Source organism: Convolutriloba macropyga, chromosome 1 (genome assembly GCF_964194025.1).
Source record: "Convolutriloba macropyga chromosome 1, txConMacr16.3, whole genome shotgun sequence".
Lineage (NCBI taxonomy): Eukaryota > Metazoa > Xenacoelomorpha > Acoela > Convolutidae > Convolutriloba > Convolutriloba macropyga.
In genome coordinates this window covers 80300658-80325933 of record NC_134468.1, presented here as the reverse complement: position 1 = coordinate 80325933, position 25276 = coordinate 80300658, and the positions used below count along the sequence as shown (strand labels likewise).

The window sequence follows — 25276 nt, the reverse complement described above, 5'->3', positions numbered from 1 at the left end:
AATCAGCACAAACAGCATTTTTTGGCGTTTTGGACACCCCTAGCACTCTGCCAACCGCAACTGCTAGCCTGTTTACGCTCAAGCTGATTAATGTTGAAGCGAAACTCTCGTTTGAGAGCAGTTTGACCGACAATTATTAGTTATATTGTTTGTTAGAATAAAATTTTAGATCGGAAAAAATTTTTTACAAATGTGTACTTTCACTTTTCACGTGGTGTCAAATTGTAACTCCTATGTAAATGTGAACTGATTAGCGGTAAAAGCTAAAAGTTGTTACTCTTTTATAGGTTTTAATAGTACTTCCCAAAATTGGGAGACAAAACAACCGAGGGATACACAATTTTCGGTAAAATTACAGAATATAACTAAACAACAGAAAAAATGTTGACTTTTTAAATAACTGTTAACCAATTGTGTCTTGTCATTTTCAAAATTTGCTTTGGCTAATTAAAATATTGTGACAGAGCTAATTTTCTGCTAACATTAATAAGCATTTGTAAGTTGGTGACTTCTTTTTGTGGATCAGTTTTGTAGTAACTGTTGTTTACTAAATCTGTTAGCCATTTTTTTATGACTGGCTCTCACATTTTGATCATTTGTAAAGTTCAATTTTAATGGTGATTTTGATCTGGCATAGACTGGAAGTGGAGAAAAAATCGAGTGACTTTGCTTTGGAATGTTTTTTCCAATTTAATTGTGAATAACAGTTCGGGTTCTTGACATTGGTCTTTTTTGATGATGTGCACGAGTTGTACACGTTTCTGTCTTTCTCCAGTTTTTGACAGAGTATTTATCTAAATGAATTTCGAAATCCTTTGCTATTCATTCTGGGGTTAAGTCCATCATATGATAAGAGATTCTCAGCAGTAAATTGTAGTAAATATAAATGTTTCAGTGTGGGAGCAGTGTTAAACGCACGAGACAGAAGTGGCACGCACTCTTGTTGCGAAAACTGAAGAACCCAAGCAAGGCTTTCACTGAGTCAGATGATGTAAGTTCTGCACTATTGACTACTTTTGTCACTCAACACTATAATTTTCTCCTGCGATAGTCAAATCACGCAATTGTTAGTCTGGAAAAAATGTGTGTGTATTTTTTCCATCCAATTTTATTTTCTCATGAGGCAAAATTCTCCGGTAATTAGTCACGATTCTTTTTGTAACTGATATCGAAATGTTGCCTCTTGTGTCTCATCTAAATGGTCTAAACTGTGAAAGCAATAGTGGCAGTTATTTTGAGATTCTTGCTAATATGGCTGCTTATCGTGTAAGATGAAGATTGGAGAGAATATCTTTCTAAACAGAAACAAAATCTTGCCGAAGTAATTCTCCTGTTATGATTCAAGGTTGTTCCAAAAACCATTAAAAAAACGAATAACTTTTCTTGCACAAACTGCCGCTGTTTAATTGCTCTCGAATGAGAAGCAATTATTGTAAACGTGTGTCTTTTTACGACTTGAAGAGGAGTATTGGCATTATACAGGTTTTTAAAAGCCGCCGTCAGCCGCTCAACGTCAAATAAATTTTTTTTTACATATATCACGATATTTCACGCTTGACTTCTGACTTACCTCACTGTTTCAACTGAATGGATTTTAAATTCTTTCACTCATTCAATTTTGCAATATAGTGAATACGGTCAAAGTCAAAAGAGCAAAATCAAAAGAAACATGATAGACATAAAGCTCGGTGTTTAAGTCATAGTGCGTTAGATTATCAGAGTTCATCAGTGTGATTGCTAGCTGGCATTAGTATTATGCTTTAAAATCTTCAGTTGAGAAGCTCAATTGAGTGTAATTTTAGAATCTAAGTGAATATGTAGAATTTGCAAACCAAATAAGAACATTTTGACACATAGCCCAACTCTGTTAATTTCTATCTGATTTTTTTCTTATTCGGTTTCAATCCCCATAAGCGTCAAGTGGGTCAACGGCGCCTGTTTTCCGGCATTTCGTTATTCCGGCAATTTGCTCTTGTTTTTTAATAGCGAGAGCAAGTTTGTTCATGACTTGAATTTTGACTTCCTTTGTTTCGAACTTTTACCTCTCTTATCGATTGGTGATTTCTGTTTTCGATTATTGAACTGTAGCAGTAGTTTAGTTTGTAATGTATAGTAATTAGGAGTTGCCCATTACATTCAAGGTGAGGAGATCATTTTGAGATATTTTGATCCCCCACCTACCTCCCCCACCTAGCTACCTGCCACGCACCTACCTGCCCCCACCTACCTACCCCCACCTACCTGCCCCCACCCACCACCCCACCTACCTATCTACCCCCCTCCCCCATCTACGTATTTACATCCCCCCACCTACCTCAACGTACCTACACCCCCACCCACCTAACCCCACTTACCTTCACCCTTCCCCACCTACCCCCAACACCTACCCAGACTCCTGATCTCAAAAATTATGTCAGTTTTTTTTTTCTAAAATGCTCTATTCTTTTTTTGGGCTGCCTTTTCGTTTTGTTCTCGTTCTGATGTTTCATGTTCTGATGTTTCTCCTTCTGATGGTTCATAAGTTCTCGTTTTGATACTCTGATTTATGTGAGATTAGGTGACACATTATAATACACGACGCTTCGAGTCGTTTCCGGTATTCTACCGGCTGTTTTTTATGAAAAGTTTACGGTCGTTTTTCCTTAGAATATTTCAAATTAATCTTTGAATTCCCAAGAGAGTGTTTTTTCGATATTGTTCTTGATTTTGAGTGATTTCTATTGCTCTCACTTCGAAATAATGTTTGTTGTTCAAACAAAACCGATTAATAGAAACTCATACACAAGGACCACCTGATAACGGAGTGGTTAAAACATCCGTTGAGGGAGAGTAATCGGACGCAGTAGGTCGGGGTTCGAATCCTACTGTCGGATCATGTCTTAGCACCCATGAAGAAAAATTTATATAGGCTACAGCCCTTGCATTAAATTGCGCAGTCTATCATTCGAGAGCAGTTTTCCCCATCTTAGTCGGTTTATGTTTTAAACTTAACAAAGTTTTTATGGAATATGAGTGTTATCCAGAGCCTAGGTTATAAAGTTTAATTGCCGCATTTACTTTTATTTTGTTTGTAATACACATGGTAAGCCTCTCATGAAAACTTAAAGTTTCTTTTTAAATCCCCGCTATTTATTAATAATTTATTGTATAGCGAAGTAAACAATGTTATGCAATTATTGAGAAGATAAACTAGTTCACCGATGATAAAGGATAATTAATAGGAGTTAATTTGTTTCTACTCAATCAATCAATATGTTGCACGAATTGAAAAAATTTCAAAACCGACGTCACCAATATCTATATGTAACCTTTTGTGCTAAAAATCGCAAACAAAACATTTAATCGATTTCTGTGTATTTCATTGCTCTTTATACAAAACAATGATTTTGTTTTTTGATTTAAAATTTTTATGAATTCGTGCTATAGCTTGTTTAAAGGTGCTTATTTACGACTTAACTTGTCTTATCATGTCATGGTTAATCGTTCTTGTTCATCCTGCCAAGATCTTTTTTTTTGATACCCAAGCAAAGATCTTACAAAGTTGCATGTTCTTACGAATCTTAATGTGTACCTAGCAAAAGTGCCATGTCACGATCGCGGCAAGATTTACCATGTTTTAGTATGTTCCTCACCAAGATGTATCAAGTTTCGATTCACAACGCAATTTCCTTCATTGAGAAACAATGGTTGACTTTGAAGCTGAAAATTTAACTCGAGGCATAATGATAAAAAATTAAGGCCCCAAAAATTGCTACCCTCAATTCAGAATCATCTTATCACGAGTACTGCTCATGATGCAATTAGCTTGTTATAGTAAGTGACAGAGAAAGCTCAACGCAAGCTAACGTTTCGGAAGGACTTAATAGAGTTCAAAGGTCAATTTTAACGTCTAAAACAAGCAATATTTGTTGATTAAGTTTTGCCGCATGAAAATGGATGCCCGTTTGCAAGTCTTAAATTATTTCAAACGTTCGGTTGCTTTGCATCTTCATGGGACAGACTATATCTTCGCATGTTTTCTGTGAATGGGTTTGTGTTGTAGCAAGTAATCAGGTGTCTGGCCCAGATCCTGAGTGAGCAGGAACAGAGTTTGGACCTCAACTGTCCACCTGGCATCGGACAGAGACCAAGACCACCCAATCGTAAGAACACATTCCCATAATTTTGCTTAATTGGCTTCTATATATCAGCTGCTAATGCTCTTTCGCTATGTAAATTTTTTAATAGCAGCGTCATCGTCCCAGTCGGCTATTGTTGCGCTCCTTTTTTGACGTCAAATGATTTTAAAATCGGTGACTTCTCTTTCAAGGGATATAAAATCAAATACCACACGTCAAAAGAAGTGTTTAGGTCAATCTGCTCATTTAAAGTCAATACAACTCTCAATTTTTTTTACTGGCCATATGATTTTTCTAGCTTAAACGAAGTAGTATTTATATGCTGGGGATCATTTTTGATCATTTAAGGCTTTATTAAAAATTAGTACGAAATTTTGAGTTATTTTGCTTGTTAATAGCCGCCGTCAGCCTCTCAGTGGCTATTATTTAGGTGCTCTCCTTTTTTAAAATTCGCTTTACCTTTTGATCACGTTTTTGGTTTTACACGAAAATGGAAGTCACGATTTCCACTTCTGACGTACTTCCCCCACTGTTTCAACCGAATGGATTTTAAATTCTTTAACGCATTGAATTACGCAATGTGGTGCAAGCTGTCAATGTCAAAAGAGCAGAATCAAAAGAGACAGGATAAACCGATAAAGTCCGGTCATTAAGTCATTGCGAATTAGGTTATCAAAGTTCATTAGAGTGTTTGCCATTTGAAATTGGTATTAAACTCATTAGCTTTCAGTTTAGAAGCAGAATTAAGCTTAGTTTTAGAATCTACGGGAAACTGCACGCCAAATTAACACTTTTTGACATTGAAGAGAAAAACCAAAAGTCCGTCATCTTTCTTTTTTCTCTTTTTTTTTGTTTCAATCCCGATGCGCTTCAAGCGGCTTTTTTCCGGCTATCTGCCAGCTATGTTTATTTTAGTCGGTTTTTTGGCGGTTTTTGTACCACTTTTGAGTTTCTTATTTTGTTTTTTTTATATCTATTGATCTTTAAATTTGTGCCTTTTAAAATGAAAAATAGTGAAAAAGCTTTAACTTTAGTCTTAGTCTAATGAATGCACAATTTCAAGCAAGAATACTCATTTGGGTAAATACTCTTTCCATCAGAATAATTTTAGAGTTAGGCTACCATTTCCTTTTGTTGAGCAGATGGCTCTAAACACTTATTTTTGCATGTTGTATTCGACTTAATTGAGAAGTCACTGTCTCAAAGAATTGGTGACTATTGTTTTTTGTTAGTAATAAAAATGGGTCGCTGGCTGCTGCCAATAAGTCACCTAGATAACTTATTCCAACTTATTCATCGTAATATTCCAAATAGATAAAATTCTAAAATCTAGCTCATTGAAAAAACATCTTTATACAAAAGTCGCTGCAATCGGCGACATATTTATAATTGGTCTCAAGACTTGGATATCTCCTATGCTCAACCAGCGATCACGAACGCTCAAGACACATTTAAGGCCCAGAGAGGCAAAAAACAGAATTGAGAATGATCTTTATTTTTAGTAATTACTGGCATATCAAACATTCTAGTGTCTCCTTTTGTAAAATGCAATAAAACAGTACCAATAGAATAGATTTAGTTAAACAAAATGAGATTAGGGCAAAACAAAAAATATGGGAAAATACTTGAAAAAATAGACAAAACAGGCCGAAATTAGACTGTCACTAATTTTGATGACTTTTGATTGGTTGATCATTTATATTATATTATGTTTATTCAAACGAATTGATTAAAATTAGTCTAATTCCGGTCAATTTTGCACAGTAAAATGAAAATTGTCATGAAATGTAATTTGTTTTTGTTTTAACTGTTTGTTCAACCATGATCGAGTTTGGCTTTGCGTTAAACGTTGAAGAAAAAAGATGTGAATTAGCTATAATTTTGAGTCAACTTTTTACTGTGATATTTGGATGGAGATCATAAACTTTACATTTGGGTTAACTGTTGGTAGCTAACTTACTTTTGACGTTCAGTATAGAAGCAGCATAAACCCATAAAGATAAGCCCCGTTTTAGATATCCGTTATTTGAACTTTATTACCAAGTCTACTGCTTATCGGTATTTGTACCAATATATGCATTCAATATAACATGCCTTTTAAAATTTAAAAAGAAAAAAGCTGTTATGTTTGATTTTCTTTTCTTTGCTTGATCAAATTCCAATCGGGGTCATGAGAATTGCTACTGCAATCTACGGCTATGTTCGTTTAGTTACTGAAATAAAATTCAAATTCTGTCGTCATCGTCTGCTATGTAGATCTTCATGTAAAAAGCTGACAGAACGTCTAGTGCTCTTTTCGAATAACCGTATCAGAGTAACAAATTGATTTAAGTTATTATAATGCCTTTAATTTTAATGATATTTTTCACAATTTTAATGATATTTTTCACATATTTTCCGCAATTGAGGAGCATAAATTTTGACGATGACGGTTACAAGCTTCCACAGTTAATAAGGAAAAACGCCTTAAATTCACTTTTCGGAAATTTCCTTATGCTACGATCAACTAATGCATCAAACATGCACAACAGTTTGTTCGACGCGATTTAATTTGTTCTTTTTTCTTTTGAAAATCATAAACTTGTTCATGGCAAAATTGCGTGACTTCAAATTTTCGTGATTTCATTAAAGCAATGAATAATAAAAAAATTTTGGTTTTGCTCCCATTTGCAATATGTAAGTGTAATTTCTCTCTATCCTTAATGATTGTAAACGTAAATGGTCTCTTTTGAAATAATAATTTTTGTAATATTGTAACAATTACTCGTCTAACAAAATACCTGTAAAATACGCTGGCTAGAAGTTAACACAAGACTGTATGTAAATACTGAGGTAATCTATTGTTTCTTTTTATTTATACACTGGGATCATGTTCTCGTAGCATCACTAAAGTCAATTTGCAGTAAAAATTCAAAATATCAAACTTGAAAGCAGGCTCTATTTTAGCAGCTCAACTCAACGTTTCGAATCAATTTTCACCCCTGAGCGATGCTTCAACCAGCTTCACAGCTGTACCAGGCCATGTCGAGTTACAACAGCACCATCAACAACAGTTGCAAATGCATCATCAACAGATGTCCACGTCTTGCGGTGGGAAAAGAGTGGATAAGATTGAAGACCGAGAACCTCTGGTGCGCAACATGAGCAGCAATTCTTTACTGAGTAAGATGCTCGTATCATTATTTTTTTATTATTTAAAACTCCGAAGGTTATTAAATTATAGGACATCTGTTTTCAGTACGATAATAGGTCGGGGATACATGTGTATGTGATAAGAGTTATTACGCCTTACTTAGTGGTCCTAGTTCAGAAAGAGTCGTTTGCACGTTAAAATCATCGGCATCTTCGGTTTTAGTTCGACAAAAACAACGAAAGCCGTTTTTGTTGGTATCCTGGTTCTGATCGATTTCTTACGATTCGGTATGTTCGGTTTTATATAAAATTAATAAATCCGGATGCGAGCAAAATGCCTGATTAAGCACCGTTATAACAAGTTTCTTTTCAGAGCGAAAATTAAAAAAAAGTTATAGAAAGGGTGTGTACATTCAATTGTCTTAGATTCTGTAAGTAATAATTGAAGCTCATGAAATGGTATTTAGTCATCCTGATCTCTATACAATTTTATTCAACATTGCTCATTTTGCTCATAAACAGGTGATTTCTTTCGAACTCAAATTTCAACTGATACCGCCAGTATAGTTTTTATACGCATATGTAAACTATCGATCTTTTTCAATTTCTTGCGGCAATAGATTCAGACCTTGTTATTATATTAGTCCTAGCAAATAATACTCCAAACGTAATGTCAAATTAGCAAATATTCACAACTCAGGGTAAAATTTGAAAATTAGTGCAAACTAAGGTTAATGCTTCAAATATTTTCATTTAAAATAAAACCTAAAATACGCCCGTTGATATACTTTGATAGCAATTTTTTCGCGCAACACAATTTATAAAATATTTTTGAACAATTTATGTTCAAGATATGTATGGGTACCGTATGTGAAATTGTCAATATATCCTGAAGTGAGATACTGAGAAAGAAAAGATACTGAGCCAAAAAGCGTGCGGGCTCGCCTTTTCTCCTACTGAATTATTTTTGCCTTTTGTACTTGAGTACTTAAGCCGTTAAGTGTTCCTTAACTATCTTTCAGACCAAGCGTACCCTGTGAACCCTTCCCATAAAAGCAGAGAAGCAGCACAGTTTCTGGAGGCTCAATTGGGCAAGCCAACTGCCTACGTCATCATCACTGTCTCGACCCTCAGTGACGTCATCAAGCCTTCAGCTGATACTGTGGCCTCTTCGATTCTCCCATGTTCCTCTCCTTCCACCGAGAACAGTGGGGCTGCTTCAGGTTCATGTCTATTGCCTCACTTTTTGTTGAGCACGCGTGTTGTAGTACTTAACTAAAAACATAAGAAACAAGCTGAAGTTATAATAAATTTCAGCTCGAAATTCTTGTACTGATTTTGCGTAAAAATGCGCTGAATTGTTTTTGGCTTATTTGCCATAACAAGTTTATAAACAGCAATATGAACTTCGTACCACTCTTTTAAGGACATTCTTTGTGGCATGGCTTGGGACAATTATCTCATCTTATCGGCTTCTGCAGCATTACAATGGTACTAGTCGTAGTTTTAAAAGACTTAAATTAACCAAAATATGGCGCTTTAACAAGCAATCGATCTCTAAAAGTCTATGCATATGGTGTTGTTGTTCCGAAATGACTAGAAATTAAAAGTAAATAAAAATGTGTATGGATATAAAGAATGAGATTTGCAGGAAGTACATCGGCATTTAATGGACTAAATGCATGAGCATTTCTACAAAAATTTAGTCACGATGGATTCCGAAGAATTTTTTCTGCAAGTGTTTGTAATCAGTTGGTGGATTTAGAGTATTGACTTGTTCCATTTCGTTAGAGTCAGTTACATAGAGCTAAACTTTTCGTGACTTCCATGTTCGTTGCTTTTCATTTTCGTTGCTTTTCATGAAAAGTTAATTAGAATCATGCCAATTTTAGTGTTTAAAGTTATTTAGAGATTGAGGTCAATCATATGATCAAAATTTAATAACCCAACGAGGTTAAAAACTCAATTGTAAAAAGAGTTCCAATTGATGTCCGGCACATAAAAAAGCAGTAGAAAGAACAGGTTATCAAAACCGCTCATTGTGGCCTTACAATTGTTGCCCTAAAACAAAAAAAAATGCCCGACGACAAAATCAACAGCATAGCACAAAATCAATAGAGTACCGCAACAGCATACTCTGAGTTTTCAGCTTCACAGCTGGGGAAATATTTTAGATAGGACTTTTATGTGCATCTTTTTAATCCTAAAGAAGGCAATCTATTATAAACTGAACTGGTGCTAAGTACAGTTATTTTTCAGAACATAGGTTTCAGAACTAAATTCAAGTAGAATACTGTAAAAAATAAGGAATGAGGGTGTCGTCTGTGATTCCAGGAGAGGTGCCAAGCGAACCACTGTCAAATGTCGCAGGAGGTAGTGCTTCTGTTCCGTCAAGTGCCAGAATGATCTGCACTTCTATGCGCAACATTGAAAAACTCAACAATCTCATCGTTGTAAGTGTTCCCGGGTAGACCAAAGGTGTTACCATAGAACTTTCAATTTTTTCCGCTTGTGCCCCCCCCCCCCAACCACGTTATGCACGTGTCATTGCATAGTAAATCTAAATCATTATTTGAAAACATAGCGTTATGCACGTGTCAAATCATTAATTGAAAACATAGCGTCTGCCGGGGGGGGGGGGGGGTTCAAATAATATGCACCCATTCGGCTGGGCGGCCGAATTTTTGTCCTGAATTTCATAGACGAGAAAAATTCTATTAAATTGGTAGGCTTATGAAGGAAAATTATGCCAGTACAACTTTTTCTTAAATAAAAGTTCTAGGACAGCAATTTATTGCCAATTTCAGTTTGCCGTACGGTTTCTTCATATTTTTCGGTTTCTTCATTGTGGCTCTCATTCGGAGTAAAGCCAATATGCATTTTGAAATCAGCGCATTTGACAAGTTAGTGTCGTATTTTTCACTTTTTGTAATCCCCCGATGAACAATCGCTATCGACGAAGAGTAATGTTTTAATCTGACCTCACTGAAGTTCCATTCGATCCACTATATACGGGACTTGTAGGTTATCTTACGTAGCCAAACGCTTTTTATTGCTCTCGACCGAAGCTTGAAGCAATTTGTCGTACAGATTTAGAATCTGTAGATTTGAATTGTTTCGTAGTGCCAATTAGCGTTCTTTATTGGGCCAATTTAAGAGTGAATTGGCGGAGCGAATTCAAGCTTTATTTTGTTATTCAAATATTGATTATTTGAGTTACAAAATTTAGGTTGATTTGGCGGAGCGAAATCACGTTCAACTATCTATCGGGTATTTCGCTTAGCGAAAGATACCAAATTTTTGATGCGTCTGAATTTAGGCTTTGGCGGATCGAAATCTAGTTAAGAGAGAGAGTCAACTATTTTTAATTACGAAATTGAGTAGAATGAAATTAGGCAAGATTAACAAACTGCTTCACAAATTGTTCACAAGATAACATTACTAAATGGCGGCAACTGACAATCACAAGACAAGGTGAACAGACAACAATTCATGCTTAGGATATAAACAAATTAACGAGTATGAAATCTTTGGATTTGATCTTCAAAATTAAACTGAATAAATGAACAAATTAAAATAAGGAAATTGAACTAAATTAAGTTAAACAGAAATTGAACTAAATTGGTTGCACCGAATTAAGGAACTCAAACTAAAAATGTACTATTGTACCACATTTCCCCCTTGGCGGAAATAAATAACATGTTATTTATCAGAAAATTAGTAAGAAATATGTACTTGTTAAATAATTAATACTGTAATGTTTGAGACAAAGTTTTGAATGGTCAGTTTTACTCATTAATCGCTTTCGCTTTCATAATACCTTTCCGCCTCGCCAACTGTCATAGATAACTCGGGTTCCTCATAGTTCGGAGAGACGTAGAATTGCGTGGGGTAGGAAGTTGTTGGGGAACATGGGCCAACTGTGAAGTTTGACTCCTCTTGATTGGATTGCGCTGCAGCCGTTTGTATTGCAGAAATTATGGACTTGTTTTCGATTTGTTGTTTTTTAATGTTTTGCCGTCTCTTCTGTTTTCCAATTGCTGAAGTACTTGGTGTTACCGGAGGGCATGATTGAGTTGGGATTACAGACTCATCCGATTCTGTTGTTGAAGTGGCAGAGCGTTTTCTCTTTGAAGGAATTAGCGCTGCGGATGCTTTCGTGGCTGCTTTTCTTTTCGGTCTGCTGGGTGGCTCCGCGATAATGATGCTTGAAGTTGGTAGTTGCATTGGCACTGCGGGATCGTTAGTTGACTCCGCGGTTTGATTTCGCGGCGCCGTTGTTTGTTGTGTCTTTGGCTTGGTCGGCATTCTTACTCTGAGGGCGCGGGTTACATTAGAGTGAATGGACGACACTGTGCTGACGTCATCTGCCACTTTTCGGTGTTTCATTTTCTTTCCACCTTCCAACTTTTTTCTTAATTCTTTAGCATGGTGATGAATTATTTCCTCCGTTGTTTTTCCCGTGGGGATTTTCGGGCGTCTATTTGCATATATTTGCAAATCTGTTTCTCGTTCCGCCTTTGTGCCGAACTTTGCGAGGTCAGAGTTCCGTATAGTAACCTCTCTCTTGCCCGGTTCTTTGATTACTGATGTGTTTTCGGTTGTTTTAATAACTGACGATCCTGGTGCAAGTACGTCGTAGAGACCGTCGAGACTTTTCTTTGATCGTTTTATTTGTGGTTTTTTCTTTGCCAATTTGAGCTCCAGTGACGATTCTGTCCTTGGTATCGGTTGACCAACATCGGGATGGGAAAGGAATCTCGATTCTTTATTTGGGTCGTCTCTCTGTCTTTTCATTGCCTCTTTGCCCAGCTTGTCCTTGTTTATTTCCATTTCTATGTCGCTTCGCTCATCATTGTCCCATTTGTCTTCTGTGATGAGTTGGTCCCATTTGACAGTCTCCAAATCTAAATATTTGTTAAGAATATTTTTGTAAGTTAAACTTTTTGAATCTGGATTAGTCGTTATATTGCTTAATGGTGTATTCGCTTTTCTGCCAAAATGTGCCTCAAAAGGTGATATTCCAATAGTCTTTTGACGACATATTCGTAACTGATAAATTATTGAATTTATGGATGCTTTCATGTTAAATTGATTTTGCGCCGCCGTTTTAATACAGGCTAAGCGATTCTTGATTGTTTGAATGAGTCTGTCAACCAAACCAATAGCTCTGTGGTCATGTATTGGCGCCTCGATTAGCTGTATATTATTTTGATTACAGAATGTTTTAATTCGATGCCCCGTTTGACATCTAGCTTGATCCAATCTAATCGCGCGGGGTATACCGTGTAGCAAAACATATTCTTGAAGAAACTTTAAAATATTATCTGCATTGGCTCTATCAAACACCTTTGCTGTAGGAATTTTCGAAAATCGATCAATACATGCAAGAAAATAAATCTCTTGATTTTTCTCATTATAAATGGGTCCTCCAAAATCAATTTGAATCTCCTCATTAGGAACTTTACATAGCTTTAATGGTGTCCATTTATTTGCTGGTATAATAGGTTTTAAATTTTTACCAATTTTGACACATGGGTTGCACTTTGCTGTTTTGGTGGCAATATCTCTGTGCATGTATGGCCACCACGCGTGTGTCGCCATATCCGTCATTCCCCATGTGCCAGGATGAGTTGCGTGGATTGCATCTACATACGCATCCTTGATTGCATGTGGGAGTGCAATTCTGTCGTCTATGCAAACACACCCATTCTTCACGTGTAAGTCCTTCCAGAAGGAATGAATGTAGGGTGAGATTTGTCTGCATCTGTCTTCACTGGACGTCAAAATGCAGTCGCGAATCTCTTTCAAGATCGCGTCCTTTGTTGTCAGGCTGGCCATGAGAGAGCTTGAGAAGATTTTTGACAGCGCGAAATTGAAGGAATCCATGTACAAGTCGTCTACCGAAGGCGAAGTGGCTGTTGTGTCTGTAGTAGGTGTAATGGGGGTCACAAGTGCCGCTGGAACAGTAGAAGGCCCCGCCTCTGCAAATCGGACTCTCGAAGGTGTCGATTGTTTTACAGTCATCAGTGTGTCGTCGTCAGAGGGTGATTGAGACATCATATATACGTTCTTGAATTTTGTTGCGATGCGTTGAAATTGATTGAGATTAGAGTGTGACTGTTCGGTGAGTCGGTTTAAGGCAAAAAGCGAGTGAGGAATGTTAGTTGTTTCGATTTTGGGGATGGAATTCAAATTATTTATCGTTAATTCGCTAATTGAGTCGTCAATTTGCGTGCTTGTAGAATGTTCTGGATTTCGCGGTGCGAAATCACCACATAAGTTATTAGTGGAATTTGGATTATTTACGACGCAATTTGTAGATTGATTTCGCGCTGCGAAATCGACGTAATTTTCAGCATTTAATAAGAAGCGTTTCGCGCTACGCTTAATTATATCCAATTTAGCTACAATAAATTGTTCGTCGTATGTGGATATATTAGCAGCTTGTTGATGCGGGTCGCGAGATATATAATCCACTAATCCCATTTTTGTGCCCGGAAGGTGATCAATCGAAAATTCAAATGGTAGCAAACGATCTACCCATCGCGTCAGTCTACTATTATATGATTTATTGGATCTGTTTTCTCTCATAATAGAGAGGAGAGCTCTATGATCAGTTATCACAGTAAAGGTTTTGCCGTATAAGTAATACTTAAAGTTTTCGACTGACCAAACAACACCCAGAAGTTCTAGTTCGTTTATGCTATATCTGTCTTCAACAGAGTTCAAAAATCGCGACGCGAATGCTACAGTATGCCACCCATTAGGTGTTCGTTGCTCCAATGCACATCCCAATCCCTTACGCGAGGCGTCACATTTAATTTGCGTTTCCAAATCCGGGTTGAAATGTTTATTTTCAGTTGTTTCCGTAATTTGTTCCTTTATTAAAGAAAACTGTTTATCGTGCTCTTCCGTCCAGAGAAATTTCGAATTTTTCTTAAGCAATGGTCGGAGGGGGTAACATAATTGTGACAAATTCGGAATAAATTTTCCAAGATGGTGTACAGATCCCATAAAAGATCGAAGTTTTTTAAGATTAGTAGGTGCCGATAATTTTCCGATTGCGTCTGTTTTACTTGAAAGTGGGGTTAAACCAGACTGCGTAATATTATGACCGAGCCATTCAATCGTCTCTTTTGCGAAATGACATTTTGCTAGATTTATGCGTAAATTTTCCTGATCCAGTTTTATTAGACATTTTCGTACTAAATGAAGATGTTTTTCGATTCCACCTCTACTAACAATCAGAATGTCATCTAGGAAACAGAAAGTATTTTCTAGACCGGCTAGGGTACAATCAATAGCTTTTTGGAACTCCGCCGGCATGTCTGTCAGCCCGTAAAATCCAGTTTTAAATCGATATGTGCCAGTCATATCACCACTGACTATATTGAAGTTACAATGGCGGGCCGTATCACTGTGTAGCTTTAATTGACTATAAGCGTATTTCAAATCGAGAGTTGTGAAATAAGCAGTCTCCTGCGGCGCCGTTGACAGTGTTTGCGAAATCGTTTGAATTAGCGAATCTATATTAGGCATTTGATACTTGTTTTTATGAATAGCTTTGTTTAGGATTTTTGAATCAAGGGCTATTTTGATTGACTTATCCTTTTTTACCGTAATGGCAATCGGAGATATGAAAAATTGATCTGAACAGTTGTTTAACTTTTCAAAATGTCCTTCGTTTAACAGTTTTTCTAATTCAATTTTCACTTTCGGTTGGAGGTGAATGGGTACTTTTCGTCCTTTTTGATGTATTACTCGATAATTTTTATGAAATTTTGAATTGACCGTGTGGTTTTTTGATTTCCCAATTCGAGATATCAAATCAGGAAATTCCTTTGCCATTGATTTCTCGATTGCACAGGGTGGATCTATATTATTAACTTCAGATTGCGGGCAAGGCTTCTGAGAAATTGTAATACCTAACTGGTCAAAAAGATCCCGTCCTAATATTGGTCTAAATCCGTCGGATACAACTGTTATTTTTGCCTTCTGTATACTCCAATCATTGCATTTTACCGGCGTTTTCAAAGTGCCAAGAGGTTGAACGATATCATTCGAAAATGACTTCAATTCCAATGGTCTTTTTTCCGACCATTGTGATTGGGCGCAATTTAACATTATTTCTCTTGCGAGTGACATATTAATAATGGTACAACCACTACCAGAGTCTAGAAGTAAATCGCAGTTTGTGTTTCCAATAGTTAGAGTTAAATTTTTCAGTGTCAAATTTGGGGAACTCGTATTTTCAATAGTGGCAACGTAATTATCATCCGAAGAATCATAGTCTGAATTGATTTGCGCATTATAATTGACATAATTGACGTTTAGACTTTCCTGGCTAGAATTTTGATTAGATGTTTCTGCTGTATCTATATTGTTAATGCGATTAGTTTGTTGAGTGTTTCTTGAAGAATTAAGTCTTCGACGACAAACTTTAGCGAAGTGGTTTTGCAAACCACAGTGATTACATTTCTTACCCATTGCGGGGCAAACCTGACGATGTGTAGGTGTCCAGACTTGACCACAACCACGACATTGACCACTGGATGCACGGTTTGTGACTCTTCTGCTTGATTGAGGTCCTCGTGCTCCCGCGCCGCGAAATCGATTGAATTGTTGTACTGTGTTTACCGTACTGCCAGTTGCGCCGTTATTAGATGAAATTCTTTGCTGATTCTGAGTACCCAATTCCATGTTTACTGCAATGCTGAGTGCCCTCTCTGGTTCGACTGTGTCCCTTAGAAGCTCTCGCTGAATGTCATCGTCTAGCATGTAAGTGATGAAGACATCCCTGATGATGGCTTCTTCACGGTTTTCAAAGTCGCAATTTTCAGCTAGTTCTTTTAAGATGCTGTAAAATTGCTCTACGGTCTCGCCCTTCTTTTGCTTCCGAGAGAAGAACACAAATCGATCGAATGTGATGTTCCTTGGACGGATAAAAGCAATCTCCATCAGTTCCCAGAGTTTTAGAGTAGTCAAATCATAAATGTTATCGTGCGGGAATTTTTGTGTTAGTAGTCGTCTTCCTTCAGTACCAATACTGAGGTACAACAGGGACACGCATTTCTGATCGCACAAATTCCAAGGACGCTCCCCACATAGTATTCCCGCTTCGGTTATTTTTTGACACTTTAGTTCCCATTGGAGCTTCAGCTGGTTGTTTCTTACTCTACGTTCTCTTTCTGCTTCTTCGGTTGTGTCGTCAATCGGCATTTCATACTTCGGTTCCACTGGTAGGCGAACTGTCGATGGTTTGGGTTGAAGCAATGTGTCTATAGTAATGTTCTCGCGAGCGAGAATCGCTAGTTTTAATTGAATTCTCCATTTCTCCCATCTGATCGGTGGGTCTGAGGTTGGTCGTTCCCAAAATGGCTCTATCGACAGCGGTGTTTTTCTCGATTCTCGAGCTGACTGCGCCATGTCGTACAGATTTAGAATCTGTAGATTTGAATTGTTTCGTAGTGCCAATTAGCGTTCTTTATTGGGCCAATTTAAGAGTGAATTGGCGGAGCGAATTCAAGCTTTATTTTGTTATTCAAATATTGATTATTTGAGTTACAAAATTTAGGTTGATTTGGCGGAGCGAAATCACGTTCAACTATCTATCGGGTATTTCGCTTAGCGAAAGATACCAAATTTTTGATGCGTCTGAATTTAGGCTTTGGCGGATCGAAATCTAGTTAAGAGAGAGAGTCAACTATTTTTAATTACGAAATTGAGTAGAATGAAATTAGGCAAGATTAACAAACTGCTTCACAAATTGTTCACAAGATAACATTACTAAATGGCGGCAACTGACAATCACAAGACAAGGTGAACAGACAACAATTCATGCTTAGGATATAAACAAATTAACGAGTATGAAATCTTTGGATTTGATCTTCAAAATTAAACTGAATAAATGAACAAATTAAAATAAGGAAATTGAACTAAATTAAGTTAAACAGAAATTGAACTAAATTGGTTGCACCGAATTAAGGAACTCAAACTAAAAATGTACTATTGTACCACACAATTATTGTAAACGTGTGTCTTTTTAAATGATGCAAAGTTTTTGCTTGACAGTTTTTTTAGTTAGATTTTTTTTAGTTTTCAGCAAGAACATTGTTTCGCTCGCTTGATCAATTTAAGAACGGGATGACAGGTGAAGCGCGGAGAGCATTAAGTGTCTGGTCAGCTCTCTTAGAGCTGTAGAAGGCTCTAAGCGTACCGCCCCAACCCCCCTCCGACTTTTATTGTCGTCCCTTGAGGTTAGCTCCTCTGTGTTTAGGCTGCTAGCTACGACCAAAGCCAAACCCCGTCTTTATGTTTAATTGCTCTCAAGCGAAGTTTGTAGCAATTATTTTAGTCCTGTCGGTCTTTTTCTATGCAATTTTTCACTTGACCAATTTTTCGTCTGACACATTTGACTTTTCGTCCTCAAAAACGGATAAACAGGTAGCGCCCAGCGGGCATTAAGTGCATTTAGTGCCTTTCAGCTCACTAGTCTTCAAGTATACGATTCACAGATTCTGTTTTGGAGACTTATACGTATGATGCGAAGGGGCGGTTCTTAGAGATTGACCCCCCCCCCCCCACTGTTGCCACCCCATCAGCCCCCCTGTGCACCCCCCGCACCCACTTACACCCCTTCAATTAAGCTAAAACTGGTCTCACTAAACCGTGCCTAGCTACTGACGAAGCCAACCGCTCGCCGGTCGTTTGAAAGCAATTCGCCCGACGTTAGTCGGTTATGTTTAATTTTGCTGTACAGGACGCTTTCGAACCTAAACACTTTGGAATTGATCAAGAAAAGGTTTCAATTTTTCTTATAATAATAATTAATCGCTCTCAAACAAAGTTTATAGCAATTATATTAGTCATGTGGTCTTTTTGTGCGATTTTTTGCGCGACCCATTCGACTTTTCGTCCTCAAAAACGGGATAAACAGGGAACGCCCGGAGGGCATTGAGTTCCCGTTGAGCCTTACGCCCAACCAGTCTCTAAGAATGCGATTCACCAAAACGGTCTTGAGGAGACAATTTCATGGCGCGGAGGGCCGTGTCCGTAATCTTTAAAGTTTGACCCCCAACTCAATGCCCCCTCCACTCACCCCCCCCCCCCCCCTCTAACACATCCCAGTCCGCCCTCCTCTACATGGCTAGCATCTGTGAGCCCCAGGTGCGTACTACCAAAGCCAACTGGTCGTTTGAGAACAATGCGCTTGACGTTAGTTGGTCATGTTTTAACATAAAGTAACAGTTAAAGAGATTTACCATAGAGACATAGAAATTTAATTGTCTGTTTGTGGGTGTGTGTGTGTGTGTTTAGGACGGGTTTGCAGTTCTCATATTCCTGAAGCTGAGTCAGGTGCCAATGAGTAAGTTTTCGTTACTATTTACAATACATTGATTGTTCGGTCAACCAATTTGAGCATACATGGGAAACAATTCCATATATAGACATTAATGTCATCGATATTGTTCCATGAAATTCTATTGTATGCTTTTAATTGAACAACCACGAGTTGCTTATTAACCCACCTTTTCTTTAAGCAAAAAGAATTATACCGAACACTATTTTCTAACTTGGTGAATGTGATCCAACAACAATCTGAAATTTGTTTATCAATCCCTTGCAAATACTGTACTCCATGAAAATCTCAATCAAAATAGATGTATTCTCAACCGTCAGTAATATTTTGCAATAGTATTTTTTAAACTTTGCACATAAATTGATAAATGTTATGCACATAAGATAAAGAAAAAGAGTGAAAAGATGACGCAAAAACAGCTTAGTAATTTGATGTTTCAGGTGGCCGCAAAATCTCCGATGTGTTTACAGGTAATGTGACAACATCAAATTGCTTTATTTATAACATTTTTCTAACAAAGTTATATTGCCGTACCCTGATTTTTGTTTTCCTTTCTTCTGTCGCTTTTTTTACAATTCAAAGAATTTGAATTGTATTGGGGCGCTGGCTTTTTTTATAAGATCTGTTCGCACATTTTCATGATTTTTGAAGTCAAATTGGAGTAGTGATTTTGGTCAAGCCGAAACAGGAAATGGAGCGAAAAAGCGAGTGGTTTTGCGGCGTGAAATTTATTCGCTCTTATTTTAAAGTAGAGTGAGAAAACGGTGTTAGAACAAAAATTCGCTTTCCCGCTATTGGTTTTTTGTTCACATGCGGCAATTTCACTTCGATTTTTACGGGTTTTTTTCGAATTTTTGGATCGGATTTTTTTTCTAAATGGTTTTCCCAATGCATTCATTGTTCATTCTACGCCTAAATTTTTTTGATCAAAAATTCAATTCCGCTAGTGGTTTTTTTGTTCACGTCTGGCATTTTGACAGTTTTTAAAAAAATTTTGATCTGATTTTTTTAGAAATGTTTTTCCCAATTTACTCCTAGTCCGTTCTATGTCTAGTATTTTTTTGTATTCAATGAAAATTTTTTGAATTGTACGTCAGGACTTGTCCTGCTATGTTTTTTTTACTTTTTCTGCTGCAGCGTTCAAAACAGCGGCTTTGTTTATGTTTTCATGCCTCTCTTTTACTGCATTACTTGACGTCATTTGGTACCCATTAGCAATGAGTTGTAACCGCGATCTTAATTGCATGATATAAATTGCTCTCTCATTCATAACATGTGCCACATTTGTTTGTGTTGTTTCTATTTCAATCAATTTAGTGACCTTCCGTTAAAATCAACGGCAAGCCATCCTGGCTGCATTAGGCTAAGGTAAAACTAAGCTTCGTGGCACTGTCTTTTAAATATTTGAGTAGAATATTTTAATTAGGGATACATTTGTTAGAGATACGAACGAAAGCCCTGTGGCCGAAAAAGTAACGCCTCGAGATGACGGAATCAGACTGATGAGATCGGGGTTCGAACCCTACGTTCTTTTGCACACAGGTTTTTGAACCCATAAAGAAAAATATACACCCCTTCTGGCATCCAGAGCAATGTTTCTGTCGTTAATCGGTCATGTTCCTGTAAGGCCGCTCTTTCCCTGCTCTTTGCCGGCTTCATATGAGTGAGTTGAATCCTTTAATTAATTTTTGGTGTTTTATAAGCTGAATTGCGTTATAATTTGATGACTGACTTAACTCACAGTCATAATTTTTTCATACTATTAAAGCCACTCTTAACTTTTTCTTGAGCAATGAAGGAGTCTTTTACGATTAATTTTTATGATAATAAAGCATGGTGAGCAAAATAAAAGAAACAATTTAAACTTTTTGAATAAAATTTTAGATAATTATTCGATGGATTAATTGCAACTCCGTCAACTTAATTTTGTATCTTTGTGTATCTATACTCTTCGTCACATAGCTCTTTTTCATAACTGCAATCTATATTTGTTGGACTTCTGATGTTCATTATATTTTGAGATGTCATAAAACAAAATTTTTTGGTAATTTGTTCGTTTTAGAGGTCTTTTTTCAACTTTTCACGTGAAGGGCAATTTTTGCAGTTGGTTTTTGGTGGCGTCTTTTTTCGCTTGTTTCAAATTTCTGTGTCTTTCCCATTATAGCCCCATCATAATGATCAGATAACTTATAGCCCACCATCATGGTAATTATTCCATTATGGGGGGAGCTATAATGGGAAAGACCCGAGATTCTTGCCTACGTTTTTTTCTTGTTTATCAATATTTTGGCCGGCTAGTTTTGTTCTCATGGCGGGATTTCCTCAGTTATGTTTTGATAATTTGCTCATGTGTCAGGATTTTGAATAAAGACTTTTTTGGTGACTTCTACTGCTCTGTTCTAGATGGTTTCTTTAGTTGATGTATTCATGCCGCTTTTGAACTGCTCTACGTGAATGACGTCATTTCGTACTCATTAGCAATGAGTGTAAACCGCGATCTAAATTGCATGATATAAATTGCTCTCTCATTCATAGTATGTGCCACATTTGATTGTGTTGTTTCTTTTTCAATCAATTTAGTGACCTCCCGTTAAAATCAACGGCAAGCCATCCTGGCTGCATTAGGCTAAGGTAAAACTAAGCTTCGTGGCACTGTCTTTTAAATATTTGAGTAGAATATTCTAATTGGGGATACTTTTGTTAGAGATACAAACAAAAGCCGTGTGACCGAAAAAAAATAATGCCTCGAAGTGACGGAATCAGACGGATGAGATCAGGGATCGAACCCTACGTTCTTTTGCTTACAGGTTTTTGAACCCATAAAGAAAAATTTACGCCCCGTCTGGCATCCAGAGCAGTGTTTTTGTCGTTAATCGTTCATGTTCCTTTAAGGCCGCTCTCTCCCTGTTCTTTGCCGGCTTTATATGAGTGAGTTGAATACTCTAACTAATTTTTGGTGGGTTATAAGCTGAATTGCGTTATAATTTGATGACGGACTTAAGTCATGATTTTTTCATGCTATTAAAGCCACTTTTAACTTTTTCACCAGCAATGAAGGAGTCCTTTACGATTAATTTTAATAATAATAAAGCATGGTGATCAAAGTAAAAGAACCAATTTAAACTTTTTAATAAATTTTTAGATAATTTTTCGATGGATTAATTGCAACTCTTTCAACTTAATTTTTTATCTGATTGTATCTATACTCTTCATCACATAGCTCTTTTTCATAGCTGCAATCTATATCTGTTGAACTTCAGATGTTCATTATAGTTTGAGACATTATAAATAGAATTTTTTGGTAATTTGTTCGTTTTAGAGATCTTTTTTCAACTTTTCACTTGAAGGGCAATTTTTGCAGTTGGTTTTTGGTGGCGTATTTTTTTTTTGCTTGTTTCAAATTTCTGTGTCTTTCCCATTATAGCCCCATCATAATGATCAGATAACTTATAGCCCACCATCATGGTAATTGTTCCATTATGGGGGGAGCTATAATGGGAAAGACACGAGATTCTTGCCTACGTTCTTTTCTTGTTTATCAATATTTTGGCCGGCTAGTTTTGTTCTCATGGCGGTATTTCCTCAGTTATGTTTTGATAATTTGCTGATGTGTCAGGATTTTGAATGAAGACTTTTTCGGTGACTTCTACCGCTCTGTTCTTGATGATTTCTTTTGTTGATGTATTCATGCCGTTTTTGAACTGCTCTACGTGAATGACGTCATTTCGTACTCATTAGCAATGAGTGTTAACCGCGATCTAAATTGCATGATATAAATTGCTCTCTCATTCATAGTATGTGCCACATTTGTTTGTGTTGTTTCTATTTCAATCAATTTAGTGACCTGCCGTTAAAATCAACGGCAAGCCATCCTGGCTGCATTAGGCTAAGGTAAAACTAAGCTTCGTGGCACTGTCTTAAATATTTGAGTAGAATATTCTAATTGGGGATACTTTTGTTAGAGATACGAACGAAAGCCGTGTGATCGAAAAAATAATGCCTCGAGATGACGGAATCAGACTGATGAGATCGGGGTTCGAAACCTACGTTCTTTTGCAAAAGGTTTTTGAACCCATAAAGAAAAATATACGCCCCGTCTGGCATCCAGAGCAGTGTTTCTGTCGTTAATCGGTCATGTTTCTTTAAGGCCGCTCTCTCCCTGCTATTTGCCGGCTTTATATGAGTGAGTTGAATGCTCTTAATAGTTTTTGGTGGGTTATAAGCTGAATTGCGTTATAATTTGATGACTGACTTAAATCACAGTCATGATTTTTTCATACTTTCAAAGCCACCCTTAACTTTTTCACGAGCAATGAAGGAGTCCTTTGCGATTGATTTTAATAATAACAAAGTATGGTGATCAAAATGAAAGAACCAATTTAAACTTTTTAAATAAAATTTTAGATAATTATTCGATGGATTAATTGCAACTCCTTCAACTTAATTTTTTATCTGTTTGTATCTATACTCTTCATCACATAGCTCTTTTTCATATCTGCAGTCTATATCTGTTGAACTTCAGATGTTCATTATAGTTTGAGATGTTATAAAACAAAATTTTTTTGGTAATTTGTTCGTTTTAGACGTCTTTTCAACTTTTCACTTGAAGGGCAATTTTTGCAGTTGGTTTTTGGTGGCGTTTTTTTGGCTTGTTTCAAATTTCTGTGTCTTTCCCATTATAGCCTCCCATCATAATCATCAGATAACCTATAGCCCACCATCATGGTAATTATTCGATTATGGGGGAGCTATAATGGGAAAGACCCGAGATTCTTGCCTACGTTTTTTTCTTGTTTATCAATATTGGTGCCGGGTACTTTTGTTCTCATGGCGGCTTTTCCGCGGTTATGTTTTGATCATTTGCTCATGTGTCAGGATTTTGAATGAAGACTTTTTTGGTGACTTCTATCGCTCTGTTGTTGATGGTTTCTTTTGTTGATGTATTCATTCAGCTTTTGAACTCCTCTACGTGAGTGACGTCATTTAGTGCTCATTAGCAATGAGTTTTGACCGCGATCTAAATTGCATGATATAAATTGCTCTCTCATTCATAATATGTGCCACATTTGTTTGTTTTGTTGCTCTTTCAATCAATTTAGTCACCATGGATTAATTGCAACTCCGTGAACTTAATTTTGTATCTGTTTTTATCTATACTCTTCCTCACATAGCTCTTTTTCATAGCTGCAATCTATATCTGTTGAACTTCAGATGTTCATTATAGTTTGAGATGTTATAAAACAAAATTTTTGGTACTTTGTTCGTTTTAGACGTCTTTTTTCAACTTTTCACTTGAAGGGCATTTTTTGCAGTTGGTTTTTGGTTGCGTTTTTTTCGCTTGTTTCAATCAGTAGTCTTTGTAACTTGATTTGAAAATAAGAAAATAATTCAAAATAATACGCTCATTTTTTGTAGCAAATGTTTTGAGTTGTTGGCTAGGAGCTGTCCTGCCATGTTTTTTATTTCGTCGTCTGATTCCATTTCATTCTAGACATGTTTGTACTTGTGGGATTTGGTCACGAGGCATCTTGTGATCGGGGCCTTGCTCCTGCGCACCAAATCACGTTCGGAGCAGAGGTCAGTGTAGACGTGGTCAAACTACTGCGATCTGAAGGGGTCTCTCTCAACCGGATAGCTGATGGAGAACAACTGGATCCAGGGCCGGCAAGAACCCTCTGCGAGTATATAGTTCAGTCTGCAGAACAGAAACGGCATCTTATGAACACTGTATCGCAAGCTGGGTCCGAAGGCATGAGAACTTCAAATGGGGGTCGAAAAGTGGGAGGGTGCCAGCAGAAGGGATTCCGGAGCTATAATAGTGCGGGCGGGCAAGGCTTAACTCTGGCCGGAAGTAAATTCATGACAAATGCAACCGATGCTAACAATGATGGCTACAATCAGTTAAGGTCGCCTAAGGTGAGAAGAGAAAACTTTTGATACAAAGTTTTTTTAGAACTATTTTCTTTTAATTGCATTAGGCACAAAACAGCCTTTATTGGCGCCTAGTTATACAAGCACGTGCCACGATTTTTCAAGCAACATGTTCAGGGATAGGAGCGGGTGAGTAGTGTTGTAAATTAATGACAGCAAGCAAATGTAAATCGAAATCTCAGTACTGGAAACATCTGCGACTGCTGTCCGTAATTGGGGATTTTGTAATCGCAAAGAAAAACATTTTAAAGTTTTTGTCTTCTGCAATCAGTTTCATTGGATGCAATTTGAATCAATACTTTGCGATTCAATACAAAAATCTTTGTTTAGCTTAAAAGTTGCTTTTGCAAGTTTGGTTCTCATTGCCAAATGTTTTGTTCTCAATCATTTATTAGAGCTACCATTAACAGGGCTTTTTCAGCGATCAAAAAAGTGACGCAGATGAGACAGGACTCAAAAATTGGGAAAAAATATTGTCTAGTAGGTGATCGGAGTCCTCGACAAGCCCGTTATCAAACGCAATTTGTTAAGATCTATTATATTGATATTTTTAATAGCCGTCGTCAGTCTCTCAACGGCTATTATCTAGGCGCCCTCCTTCTTTTTACCACTCAAAGAGGAGTATTGGTCTTCGTGAGGGTTTTTTACCGAACGGTTTTTTGACCTAAAAGCGAAAGTGAATAAACTTTTCCTATGAACTGATTTTTTCTGAGCGAGAGAACTTTTTTGATCA

At 37.1% G+C, this 25276-nt stretch overlaps 1 protein-coding gene across 1 annotated transcript in view; it reads left to right on the top strand.

Annotated features, from left to right (window-relative positions):
- Positions 1-24549, top strand: part of LOC142351429 (uncharacterized) — a 239390-nt gene extending 214841 nt beyond the window's left edge. The window contains exons 9-16 of the mRNA XM_075403475.1: positions 896-991; positions 4043-4142; positions 7065-7280; positions 8273-8473; positions 9585-9703; positions 18570-18618; positions 19053-19082; positions 24104-24549. Coding sequence (XP_075259590.1) covers positions 896-991; positions 4043-4142; positions 7065-7280; positions 8273-8473; positions 9585-9703; positions 18570-18618; positions 19053-19082; positions 24104-24549 — 1257 coding nt within the window. The remainder of the gene's footprint in view (positions 1-895; positions 992-4042; positions 4143-7064; positions 7281-8272; positions 8474-9584; positions 9704-18569; positions 18619-19052; positions 19083-24103) is intronic.
- Positions 24550-25276: the final 727 nt, after the last annotated feature.